General features: G+C 21.8%; 1 protein-coding gene across 1 annotated transcript in view; it reads left to right on the forward strand.

Moving 5' to 3' along the window:
- Positions 1–1,541: 1,541 nt before the first annotated feature.
- The window catches only part of LOC134827865 (protein fem-1 homolog CG6966), a 36,140-nt gene continuing 23,864 nt past the window's right edge, over positions 1,542–13,817 (forward strand). The window contains exon 1 of the mRNA XM_063840727.1: positions 1,542–2,284. Coding sequence (XP_063696797.1) covers positions 2,207–2,284 — 78 coding nt within the window. The 5' untranslated portion in view covers positions 1,542–2,206. The remainder of the gene's footprint in view (positions 2,285–13,817) is intronic.

A 13,817-nucleotide genomic window follows, 5' to 3' on the forward strand; every position in this document is an offset into this window, starting at 1 on the left:
TTTTATTATTTATTTAATTTTTTAATTTATTTTTTTTCATTTTTCTTAATTTATTTATTTTTATTTATTTATTTTTTTTATTTTTTTTTATTTATTTTATTTCATTTGAATTTTTTTATATATAAAATTATATGTAGTTTATTATTAAAATTAATTAACTAATTTATTAATGAAATTAGCTTTTTTAATATTTATTAATTTTTATTTCACAAAATTATTTTAAGTAATTTAATAAATATATTATACAATAATTTAAAAAAAATTAAAAAATTTATTAAAATTAAATTAAAAATTAAATTTTTTAAACTAAAAATTATTTGTAATTTTTTTATAAATAAAAATTAATTTTTTTTTAAAACGAAAAATTAAATTATTTTTTATTTTATTTATTAAGGTTTTCTTTAATGAAATAATAAATATTTAAACAAGTTTTTTGGCGCTAAATTTCTTATTTAATTAATTCACGCTTTCTGAATCAATTGAAATAAAACATTTAATATGGCATAAAACCTACATAAAAATTTTTTTTTTTAATTAATTAAAGTTTTTTCAATTCATAATTTTTTTTTAGTATGAATATTTAATTTATTTTTGTATAAAAAATTTAAAAATTAATATGAACGAACAATTTAAACATGTCTAAATGGATGCCATTTATCAAATGATCTTCTTGACTGCCATCTTGTGATGATCCAACGTACTAACTTCAACGATTTTTTCAACAAATTTTCTACTTTTAACATTTATTTCAATGAATTTTAAATTGCATACAATTAATTTTTCATAAAAATTATTAAAAATTTTATTTTTTTAAAATTTGACATAAAATTTGTTAAATTTTTAACAAAATACGTCAAAATTTATAAAAATTAAAATTGATGCCTTGAATTTGAAACTGCTTACTTATCACTTTCATTCGTCTCAAAGAGGCTCGTAATTGGATTTTCGCATGATTCATTCATCAGCTGATCTGACCCTGTAAATTATTAATTTGAGAATTCAGTTGAAATATCAAATAAAATATTTTCAGTTGAATCATGAACTTTTTTGTTCACTAATATTTTTTGTAAAATTTCAAAACTTCATAATTTTGTAAAATTTCACATTATTTATTAAAAATTTTCATAAATTATTTTAAATTAATTTTCACAAATTATTTTAAGTTAATTATCTCAAATTATTTCAAAATAAAATTAAAAAATATAGAAAAATTATTTGAGTACGAGTTTTACAAAAAAAAAAAAATAGTTCATAAATTTCAAAAATATTTAAATGAAAAAAAAAATTTAACGTAAATGTTCATGCAAATGAATTCTATACCAACACATTGACAAAATTCATAAGTACACAAATACTTACGACGACGGATATTTTTGTCTTCAGGGTAGTTGTAATAAACCATAAAAGTCACATCTCCAACAAAATTTCACTACATGTAACTTTTATTCATTTTTCCGTGTAGAAACATAGAAACACGGAACGAATTACCGACAATCTGCCATTGAATTCATTCACATTTCAGTTTGTCTTGAGCTGTGCAAATGTAAACATCTAACCAATTTACTCGACTTTGAAAACCGTCGCGTATCTTCTTTTGTGTAATATTTGTGCAGAGTAAAATACAATTCACAACAACAACAAAAAAGTATAATCTAGAAGAATAAATAAAAAAAGGGCAAATAAATATCAGCGTTCTTTCGTGTTTATTGCATTCGCCACATATCACATCCGACACAAAAGGCGTTGTTGTTATAGAGAAAAATTTCAGAAAAAAAAATAATTAATAATAAATATAATGATGATAAAAGTTTGATTAAATTACGACAAACACACAATAAAAAGTAAAAATAAATAAATTGAGGCCATTTTGTTGTAACCGACGACGACGACATATTTATTATTATTACAACGAGGAATTTCAGGAAGAAATTGTTTTAGCTTTTTGTCGCCCGAATAAAAAGTTATATAAAAAAAAGTAACAAAGGCAATTGCTAACATTTAGTAGGCATTTGTTGCATCTTTGTTTGACGTTCGTCAAAAAAAAGAAGAAGAAAGAAGAGAAAAAAAGAGAAAGAACAAGAAGACCCCAAGTGTCGAGTTTTGTTCTGTTTTATTATTTTATTTTATTATTTTTTGTACGGGAACACAAAAATCTTCAATTGTGGATCTTCTATATTTGTTACCCGCTGTTCAGCCGAAGCAGAATATGCCTCAACACAAAGCCATGGATTATCGGGAACAGGTTTACATAGCAGCTCGTGACGGAAATCTGGTGTTCCTCAAGGTAAGATTTCAAAAAAAAAAGTTAATTTTGAGACGAAATCTCTTGCATTTTGCGTTAAATAAAGCAAGCGGTTGCGCAGAACTCACACACATACAAAAGTTCTCTTGACCCTTAACCGTATTATGTTTGATAATGAAATTTTTTGTTTTGTTCGTCGCGTTGTGCATTATATTATGCCGGTGTCCGTTCCGATTACCATGACGACATTCGCTTTATGAATAAGCTATGATAATCTAACATGTTGTTGTTGTTGTTGCTTGTGACCTTTCTATAATGATCGGTTTTTATATGGCATGATATTGCAAGTAACTGCACTTTCGAGGAAATTGTCGTTTGGCTCCGAACAGACCGAAGGTTGTGTGTGAACTTTGGCGAGGACATAAAGCAACAAGTAAACATTGGTTTATCTGAAAGTAAATAAATTAGAGTTTCGGTTTAATTTTAAAGAACGAAGAAATTTTACAATTAAATTTTTTTATTTTCTTTTATAAAAAATATTTCAAAAATTTTAATTAATTTAAATTCAATATAAAATTATTTTTTTTATTAACTAATTAAATTTTATTCATTTTCACTTATTATTTTAATTTATTTAATAATATATATTTTTTAAATAATTAAACATTTATTAATTATTTATTAATTTATTAAACTAAATTATTTATGAAATATTATTAAAAAAAAAAATAAATTAAGATAATAAGTAAAAATAAATAAAATTTAATTAATTAATAAAAAATATTGAATTTATTTCATATTCAATTTAATTAATTTTTTTTTTTTAAATTTATAAAAAAAATAATTTAAATTAATTTTTTTAAAAACTATTAATTTTTTATTAAAGCAAAATTAAATAAATCATCAAATATTAAAAGAGTAAAATTTTTCGCAATATTTCTAAATATTTGAATTTTTCCATATTATTTAAATAAATATTAAATATAAAATTTTATTAAAATATAATATAATCAAAGAAAAAAATTGATAAATAATTTTAATTTAATTTAAATAATGAATGTAAAATTTTAATGTTATTTAATAAGATTTTTCGTTAAAAAAAAAATATTGAAAATAAAATAATATTAGTTTTTAATTAATTTAAACGAATATTTTTTATTTTTTTAAAAAATTAAAATTTTCTTAAAAAATATTAGGTATTTATTTTTAAAATTTTTTTTTTACCTAATTTGATTTAATTTTAAATTTTTTTAATTTAAATTTAATTTATTTTTTATTAAATTAAATTTTATTTAAATTAAATTCCAATAAATTTTTTATTATGAGAAAATTTTAAAATATTATTACATTTTCATATTATTTTGACTTAAATTACTTAAAACTGAAGGACGAAGAAATTTAAAAATATTTATTTATTTTAAATTATTTACAAAAAAAAAATCTACCGGTTTTAATGTATTTTGACATTAAAAAAAGCAAAAAAAAAATTCAAGGATACCGTTAATGAAGAAAATAAAGTTCATTGAAAATTTTCCCTCTGTCTCATGTCAAAAACAAGAACAAAAGGAATGCAATTCATTGGCATCCTTGAAGAAGAAGAAGAAGACGACGAAAAATTCTTAACCTTGACGCCGCCATTTCGCGTGTTATTGACAAATATTTCGTGTGTTGTGTTGTTATCGACCGAGATCAATATATATTTTAATTGCTCATTTATTTTTTTCGATAAGTCGATACTCAACCTTCGCTTTTAGGATATTTGACACGTAGCGTAATAATTCAAGGTCGATTTTCGTCTTGAACAATGATTTGTTGATTGATTTGATAAACAAAACGCTTCAAGAGAAACCAGAAAAAAATTCTAATTTTAAGTTGTTTATATTTAAAAAAAAAATTTGAAAGACTCAACTGAGAAAAAAAAATTTTGTTGATTTTACTCGTAAAAAAATCACAGAAGATATCTAACAGGAAAGAAAAAAAATTAAAATAATAAAAATTAGGTTATAATTTAATCTTAATCCGAAAAAAATTAAAATTTGATAAGAACAATTAAAAATTATCAAAAATATTTAAAAAATACTGATTAATGGCAATTGAATTATTTTGTGATAAGATTTAAAAAAATTCAATTGTTTCAAATAAATAACCTACACGAGCGAATGAGGAAATTTCTCGCACAAAGCACCCGACGACAGATTTTGAACAGTAATTTTTTGCCTCTAACAAGGACGCATTGTGTTCGCAATTATCAGCAATAAAAGAAAAATAATCGCGACAATAAAAATAAAACAAAAAAGCACAATAAAAATGTTTGACAAACGCATTTCATCGCGATGTGTGTTGACAAACACACTTTTCTCATGAAAAACGATGATTCTGCGATTTTTCCCACTCACGAAGCTTTCAATGGACTCGCTCACGTAAAACGACGATCTAAAAATATTTTTCTTAGCTCATATCACAAAAACATAAAAATTTCTCATCTCACGAAAATTTTCAAATGAAAAACATTAAACGGCCCTTTATTTATAATTTATATAAAAATAAATGACAAACATAACAAAAATATTTGTAAAAAAATGACGTCATCGCGGAAAAATTATTTAAATTAAATTTATCACGCCAAAAAATTGCTCATTTGATTATTTTTGAGATTGAATGACGAGATGTCGTTTGTTGACAAAAAATAAAATAAAATTCGAAAAAAAATATTTTTTTAAATTTTTTTCATGAAGTGGGAGCGAGCGACATGCGTGAATAATGAGAAAATTATTTCAATTCATTTTTCTATTTTTAAAAATTTATTTTCTTAATGCAATTTTCGTATTTTTACGCTCTTTTACTACTGCTGCTTGAGTAGTATTATTTGCGTAAACAAATAAATATTAAGAAAAAAATAATTTTTTTCGACGAGACTCTGTTGACGGATATATTGTAATTTTTGAGATGAAATAAGTGTTGAGTAATAATATCGAGTCGTCGTCATATGGCATTTGTCATTTTTTATTTTTTGTGAATTTTTTATTAATCATATTTCTTCATGACGGTTCAATGTTCTTTGCGTGAGAAATAAATTCTGTGAAAAAAAATTTTTTTTTTTTATTTATTTAATTTTTTTTATAATTTTTTTTATTAAAGAAAATTTAATATAAAAAATAATTTTAAAAAAAATATTAAATAAATAAAAAAAAGAAATTCCATGAATTTTTTTTTCATTTATTTAATTTTTTTTTTAATATATTAAATTTTTTTTTAAAAAAATTTATAAAAAAAAATTAAATTAAAAAAAAATTTTAAATTAATTCTCAAAAAAAATTCCATGAATTTTTTTTCATTTAATTATATAATTTTTTTTTTTTTTTTTTTTTTTGAAGAAAATTTTATAAAAAAAATAATAAATTAAAAAAAAAATTATTAAATAAATAAAAAATAATAATAAATTAAATAAATCAACAACTTTTAAAATTAAAAAAAAAATATTATGCAGAATTTTTCGGGGCAATTTTGTAATAATTTCTCGCACATTGATTTATTTCTCTGTTTTAAGTGGTTTTATATATTAAATTATATCTCATCGAGGCAAACTTACAAAAATACATGACACGTGAAAAATGTTTTTCATCACATTTTACATAATCCCGATGTTGTCTAACACGACGACTTCAAACAAAAAAAAAATGATGAAACTTTGAAATTAATTACCAAGACATCACGTATCATAAACGACTGAGATTCCTTTGAAAATTTGTTTGTTTTGCGATCGCGCAACGCAAAATGTGTTGACAACGACATCATTCGAAACAGGTTTCAACTTCTAGAATTTACTCTAAAAATTCGATAATATTTCGACGATAAGACAAAATCCGCCCCTGAAGAAGAAAAAAAATTAATTAACAGAAAATTAATTTTTTATGAAGTGAAAAATGCGTTTGTTTTATTTATATTAAATTATTAGTTTGTAGGAATGTCGGTGAGGTCTGGTTCATTTATCTCAACAAGAAAATCCGAAAAATGTAACTCCCTCTCACACACACTTGCTTTCTTGAACGTCTGCCAAAAAATATGCAATTTTTCAACTTATACATAGTTGTTTGTGGAATGTTTGGTTCCAACACGAGACGCGACAAGCAACGATAAAATATCCATAAAATGAAATGGAATCAAATTTCTCGCAAAAAATCAGCTGAGCTCACTCATTAAATAAAATTTTTTCTGCTCTTCGGTACAAAGTTATAAAAAAATTGAATGTAATTATAGTTCTTGGAAGTTGTTCAAAAAAATAAGAATATTAATGAGCGTACATGGAAAAATAATAAAATAATTGAAATTAAAGTCTACACGAGTTGGGGATTCTACGTAATTTTTTGTTTATTTTTTCTACTTTTTTTTCGGAGGAAATCGCGAATAAACAACGTAATTTTTGTGGGTGAATGGAAAAATTAAGCACCTGTCACTGAGTCATTTTTTGGCTGATAAAAGTTATCAAAACATCGCGCGACTACCGGAATATTAAAGAATAGATAACAAAATTCAAACAAACAAAAAAAATGTGTCATAAAAATTCGTCTGTGTTTTTGGGAATGTGATACAAAGGCACACAATGTAAGAATTTTAATTTTAAAAATTTTGTAAAAAATTTTTTTTTTGCTTGAGCGTATTTTTATTATTTTTAAAATACAAATTAATTTAAATAATTAAATTAAATTAATTATAAAAAATATTTTTAAAAAGCTTAAAATATTTAAATAAAAAATAATAATTATTTAAATTAATAAAATTAATCATTAAAAACAAAAAAATTATAATTAAAATTCAAAATTAATTAATTATTTAAAAAAATTAATTAAATTTAAATTAATAAAAAAATTAATTAAAATATTTTTATGTGGGCTTTTTTTAATTTTTTTTAACATTTCTTTGGCTTTTTTTTATAAAAATTAATTTTATAAAATTAAATTTAATATTTTTAAAATTTAAAAATAAATAAAATTTAAACGATATTAAAATAATATTTGAAAATGAGCTAAAACGAATAAAAAAAAATAAAAATAATTTTAAAACTAAATTAAACATTTAATTTAAATTAAAACTTTAAATTTTATTTCCAAAACTTTTAATTTTTAATTATTTTTAAAATATTTTTAATTAAATTTCAATTACATAAAAAACACAAAATAAAAAAAATATTAAAATTAAATTTAACAATTAAATATAAATTATTTAATATAAAAATAATTTTTCAAAAATTTAAATTTTATTTTTTTTTTAATTTTTTAAATTAAATTTTATTTTTTTTATATAATTAATTTTTCAAAAATTAAATTTTTTTTTTAATTTTAATTAATTTTAATAATTAATAAAATCTTAATTTAATTTAAATATTTTTTTTATTAAACAATTATTTTCTTTGAAACAATATTTAGTTTTTATTTTATTTTATTTTTTTTTTTTATTTACTGTTTTTTTTCATTTGTAAATTTTTTGTTTTATTTTTTTTTAAATTTATTTTTTTTAATTAATTTTTTTTAATATTTTTTTTTTTTAATTTTAAAAATAAAAAATAATTAAAGACAGACAAATTACGAATAAAAACCCATTTTTTGTACGAAAATCATCGGAATGCGGAATAAAAAAAAAACTTTGAGTCGCAAAATATTTGTACAAGACAGTTTCCTTCCTAATTTCGATACAAAATATCAACGAAACCGCAAGCTAGACTAGAAGTCTGTTACTCTTTACTTTATTGCTTGTGTCTGCTTTTGTTTGCGTGTCTATCGAAACCGGTAACACTTAACGACAGATATTTTGTTGTTTGTGGTTTTTATGATGATGAGTCGCGTCGTCTGCGTGCGCGCGATAAAATGTCTGCTAAAGCATTTCCAGTTCACGTCGGAAATCTAATCGCTCCAAAAAATAAAAAAAAATAAGAGACGCTCAAAAATGTTATCGCAAAACATCCAAAGGTGAACGAATGACTAAAGGTGGCTTCCACGAAACGAACTTTGTTTTTGTGTCGTCGTCGAGATTTGTGACGCGACGCGAGATAATGATACTTTATACTTTGAAATCACTGAAATCTTATCGCTTGCACTCAAAAAAGTCTTTGTTCGTAATTTTGTAATTTATTAATTTACTTCGTAAATCGATCGAATTGATCGCTCGAGGGCGTGTTTCGCTAATTTATAGCGCGCTACTACTTCAATTGTGCAGCAATTGACAACAAAACGATCTGTCGACATTTTTCAAGTCATTATTATTGCATTGTTTACCGATTAATTCCCTCTAATAAAATAGCTGAGGGCTTCGCAAAATCAATTCGCTTGTTTATTCTTGACAAATCAAATTAAAGGCAATTTCTCTGACATTTTGTCGAGGCAAAAAATAAATATTTTTATTGGCAAACATTTTTGCCATTTTTTTTGTTATTTTAAGCACCCACTCCGCGTGTAGGTCAAACATGAGTGATAAAAATCGAGATCTGTGTCGAATTCGTGTGAGATTCTCAAAAAAAAAATTAAAAAAATAGACTTGCCAAAAAATATTTCAATGTTAACGGAGATTAGTGTCGAAAAAAACACATTTCTTGTCATTTTTTAAAAAAAATTTAAAAAAAATTGAAAAATTCGTAATTCAATGAATCAGAATTGTATTTTAGTAGAACGCAACTCGAGGGATCGTAAATTTGTTTGTTTCAATAAAACTTTTGCGCAAAGAATAATAAACATTATTCCAAGTGATTTGTTGAAAATTTGCCCTAAATTTAATTTATTTTTAATTTTCTAACACTTTTCTGTCCATAACTTTAATCCATAAAATCTACAAACTTGTTTACACAACCCACAACAATTTATCGTGCAACGACCTATCCAAGCACTTTTAACTTATTCTACAAACAAAAAAATAATAATCGTAAAAACGGCACACTAAATTAACTTTTACTTTTCATAATAATAATTTTGTCCCCATTACATTAGTCAAGCTATTTATTTTTTTGTGTGCTCGAAAAAATTCTTACAACGGAAATTTAATAAAAAAATAAAATTAAATTAAATTTTTCATTAAAATTTTTCTAAAATCTCCGAAAAATGAATTAAATTATGTCTCAATTAGGTAACAACACGGCGACATAAAAGTGACGACGATGACGTCTTTGACCCTTTAATTGGCAAAGAGCTGTGAGAAAAGTTGATTGTTGTGCATTAAGAAATTGTTTTTTTCACGCGACATTTAAACCGAGACGTCGCTGTAACGTAAATCATCATGAGCATTAGAAAAATAAATGTTGAAAAAAAATGTTTTAATGAATTTTTAATTTTTTTGTGTGATTTTTAATTGTTTTTCATTTATTTAACTTTATACTTTTACTTTCGCGTAATTTATGTTTTAGCGGGAATAATTGCGATTTGACATACGCTACTTTTGTAATTAGAGCAAGAAATTGGTGAAGAGGGTTACGATGTGTGTTTACATAAATCATCGAATTTTTAGTTGAGCATTAAATTTATTTAAAATTCGCAATTTAAAAAAAATTATTTTAAATTCAATATTAAATTTAATTATAAAATTTGAGAAATAAAAATCAATAATAAAAAAATTAAATTAATTAAAAAAATTAATTAAATTAAAAAAAAAATTTTTTTAAAAATAATTAAAAATAAAAATTTTTAAGTTAAATTTTTTATTAAAAATTTGCAATTTTTAAATTATTTTTTTTTAAAAAGCAATTATTAATTTTTATTTATAATTTACAAGCAAAAATTTCTTTGAAAATTATGAAAAAAAAATATTTAAAAATTATTAATTAAAATTTTAAAAAATATAATAAAAATTATTCAACATTCATAAATCAAAATATTTCATAAGAAAAACATTTTTTATTGGAAAATCCTAAATTTTTATATTTCTTATTGAATTTATAATTTTTTTCTTGATATTTTAATTTGTTTTAATTATTTTTTTTAATTTTTTGATTTTTAAAATATTTCAATAATTAATAATTTATTAATTTTTTAAAAAATTATTTTAATTTTTAAAATTATTATTTTTATTTAAATTTTATTAATTTTTTTAATTTAATTTTATTTTTTTATTTATTTATTTATTTTTTAATTTTTTTTTTAAATTTAAATAAAAAATAAAAATCAAAAAAAATTTTTTTAATAAATTAATTTCTATTTAGTTAAATTTTTAATCTATTTTTATAAAATTCAAAACTATTTAAAAATTAAAATTATATTTGAATAAAAATTAAACAAATTATTTAAAATAATTTAAATTCTAAATAAAAATTCCAAACTACAGAAAAAAAAATTACGATCGAAACGTGAATCAAGAATTACAATCGCATTGTCATCCGCGACTTCCTGATATTTGACTTAAACTTTTCTAAACACGTAAACGCTTTAATAATGACGTCGCGTCGTCGTACAGCAAATAACACTTAATTGACTCTGACTTGTTGTGTATTTATTTATTTTTTTCTATGACTAAGTAAGTGATATGTTTGTTCATTTTTATGCAAATCTATCTACGACTGCAACGAGCGGATGAATAATAAAAAATAATAAAAAGTGATATTTTTTTTGTATAATACAGAAGATACGTGAACGTGAAGGCTAACTACCGTTTATGGCAATATGAGCCGTTTTAATAACGACGAATTAATTGACTCACGTAGATTTTTTTTTTTAATAATTCGAAGATTATCAGGAAATACCCCAAGAATGTGTTTTTGACAAAAAAAAAACAAGATTTTGTTTACAAATCATTAGTTTTCATAAGTCTCCGTATCTAATGTCGGGTGATTGAATAATCAAATAGATAGAACTGGTTCATGTTTTTCTTTGATATTTCTCAATAAACTGCAGAAAAATATTTTTTAACTCCATTCGCTCACTCTTTGTGGAAAAAAAAATAAATAAACGCGGAAATTAAATTTATAACCCGTTCTGTTTCTCTCTTTCGTTTTTTTTACCTTCCCTTTCGATTGAACAAAAAAAAATCAGCAAACGCTATATTTAGCTTCAATTTTAACACACAACAATAAATATTCAGGCAATAGATCAAACTTACTTCTTTATAAGGAATACTTTTTGCGTTGCTCTTTTTTTCTCATGACGATGTCTTTTTGTTCAAGTGCCCGAAGATTAATGAACGTTCATGTAAAATTCTGATTTCTTGGCTCGCACACCGAAACTTAGCTGCTAATAATATAAGTTGACCTTGGACATTGTCTTTCGGTTGTTTCGTCTTCTTCCAATGTTTCACGTCGCAAAAATAGAACTTTTTGTGACAAAATTAGTAACTCGTAATCAATCACTGCACGCTTCGCAGAAAAATTTTCTCTAATTACCGAATGTACCAAAAGTTTGTTTTAAAAATAAATAAATAAATAAACGAAAGATCCATTAAACAAGAATTGTACTTGGTAGCTATGAATTTTTAAAAATTTCCGTTAACCGACCTTGTCCCAGTTCATTCATGTTTTTTCATGGGGTTCATTGAATTTTGGATATTGGTTATTTTTGTATTTATTGAATATACCGGTTATTTTTTTTTATTGTGATTATTCAATGTTGTACACTGTTAAAAATTAAAAATATATTAATTGCATTATTTTAAAAATATTTTTAATAATAAAATGAATTTTATATTTAATATAAAAAAAATAATTAATTAAAAATTTTAATTTATTTTTAAAAAATAATTACAGAAATATTTATTTTGTGGCAATTTTCGCATACTTTACTTTTCCAAGCAAATTTTAAAAATTAAATAATAAAAAAATAATAATAATAATTAAATAATTAATAAATAAAATAAAATAAATTAAATAAATAATAAAATAAAAAAAAATTAAAATTAAATAATAAAATAAAAAAAAATATATAAAAAGATAATTAAATAAAAATTTGAAATTTATAAAATTTTAAATAATTAAAAAAAAATAAAAATAATTTTTTAATAATAATTTATATAAAACTTTTACTTTATCGTAATTTTTGCATACTTTGAATATTTATTTTTAATTAATTTTAATTAAATAAATAAATTATATTTTTTTGTTTATTTAACTAAAATTTATGAAATTTTCAAAAAATGATCATACTAATGATAAAATAAATAAAAAATTAATCTTTAATATAAAAAATATTTTTTTAATTAAAATAAAATTAAATGTTTGAAATTAAATAAAAAAAAATTAATTTAAGAAATTAGGAATGATTTTTAATTATTATTAATTTATTATGAATTAATTATTATTTAATTATTTAATAAATAAAATGCAATTTATTATTTATTTTTTTAACTTTATAAAAATAATTTTTTTATTTATTTATAAAATATTTTCTTCAAAGTTTTAAAATTTTAAAGCAAAAAATTCGTAAATGTCATTTTAAAAAAATTACCGTTCAAATTTGAAAATCGCATTTTCGCTAATTCAATATTTTTAAAAATTTTTAATTAAATTAAAAAAAATAAATTTAAAATAAAAATTAAAAGAAAAATCAAAAAATAATTTTTTTTACAGTGTACAAGTTCGAATTCTCACACATTTCAAATCATTCACCTTTACGAGCATTTATCAATTTTAATTATTTATTATGTTTATGATGTTAAAAGCATCGACAATGAAAGAAACATGTTTCAATTTAATTAATAATGATGTTTTTCTAAAAGTACGTTACTTAACGTCAAATGTGTTAAAACTACCAATTTATCACAACTCGATCTATAAAACGTACTTTGTAAGCCACAAGCATTTAACGCTTACTTCCTTTTTCTCCATTTCCATAATTTACGTCACTTTTGTCTCATCATAAAAGATCATAAAAATATAAAAAAATCGAGTTAGTGCGTAACTAGACTAATCATTATTTCACCTGTGAGTAGGTAAACTCGCGATTTCATAACGTTTTGCGTTGCGTTTTTGCGTGTAACGAATCTATTGACTTAGATTGTAAATAAATTGAAAGAAAAAAATAAACACATGTACAGTCAGCAAGCGTGAAAGTTATGCAACGACGTTCAAGAGTGGTATTTAATTAGTTACAAATAATGTTATTTAGTTGTCTGGTTAGCAATTTGTGGCTAAAAACTGCGACAAATGACATTTTTGCGAGGCACGAGAGGATCGTGAACAAATAAAATCTTATCAAAAATCGTAATTTCATCAAAAGAGCTTCAAAATTCACTTTGGATGAAGCTTTTTTGATGGACTCTGACTGACAAGTTATGTCATCGCACGTTTTACGAACGAATGAACGGAAAATTATTGTAATTGTAAAATTTTTGCACAAATATTGCTGTCTGGTCAATGATCGCACGTAGCATATGCGATTTTCAGACCGATAAATTAATGCAGTAAATAACTGTAAATATTTATTGCATTTTATTATTTTTTTACGTGTGTCGTCGTTTCATTGTTGTCTTTCCGAATTTTGCATTTTTGCTCTTGATTTGACTCCCAAAAAAAATCAATGTTAATATTTTGTTGTTGTTTATCTTTTTTTCACGAATTTTTATACAAAAATATAAATAAAACCAAAAAATTACGTAACGATGCTCGCTTTGA

This window comes from Culicoides brevitarsis, chromosome 1, assembly GCF_036172545.1.
Source record: "Culicoides brevitarsis isolate CSIRO-B50_1 chromosome 1, AGI_CSIRO_Cbre_v1, whole genome shotgun sequence".
NCBI lineage: Eukaryota > Metazoa > Arthropoda > Insecta > Diptera > Ceratopogonidae > Culicoides > Culicoides brevitarsis.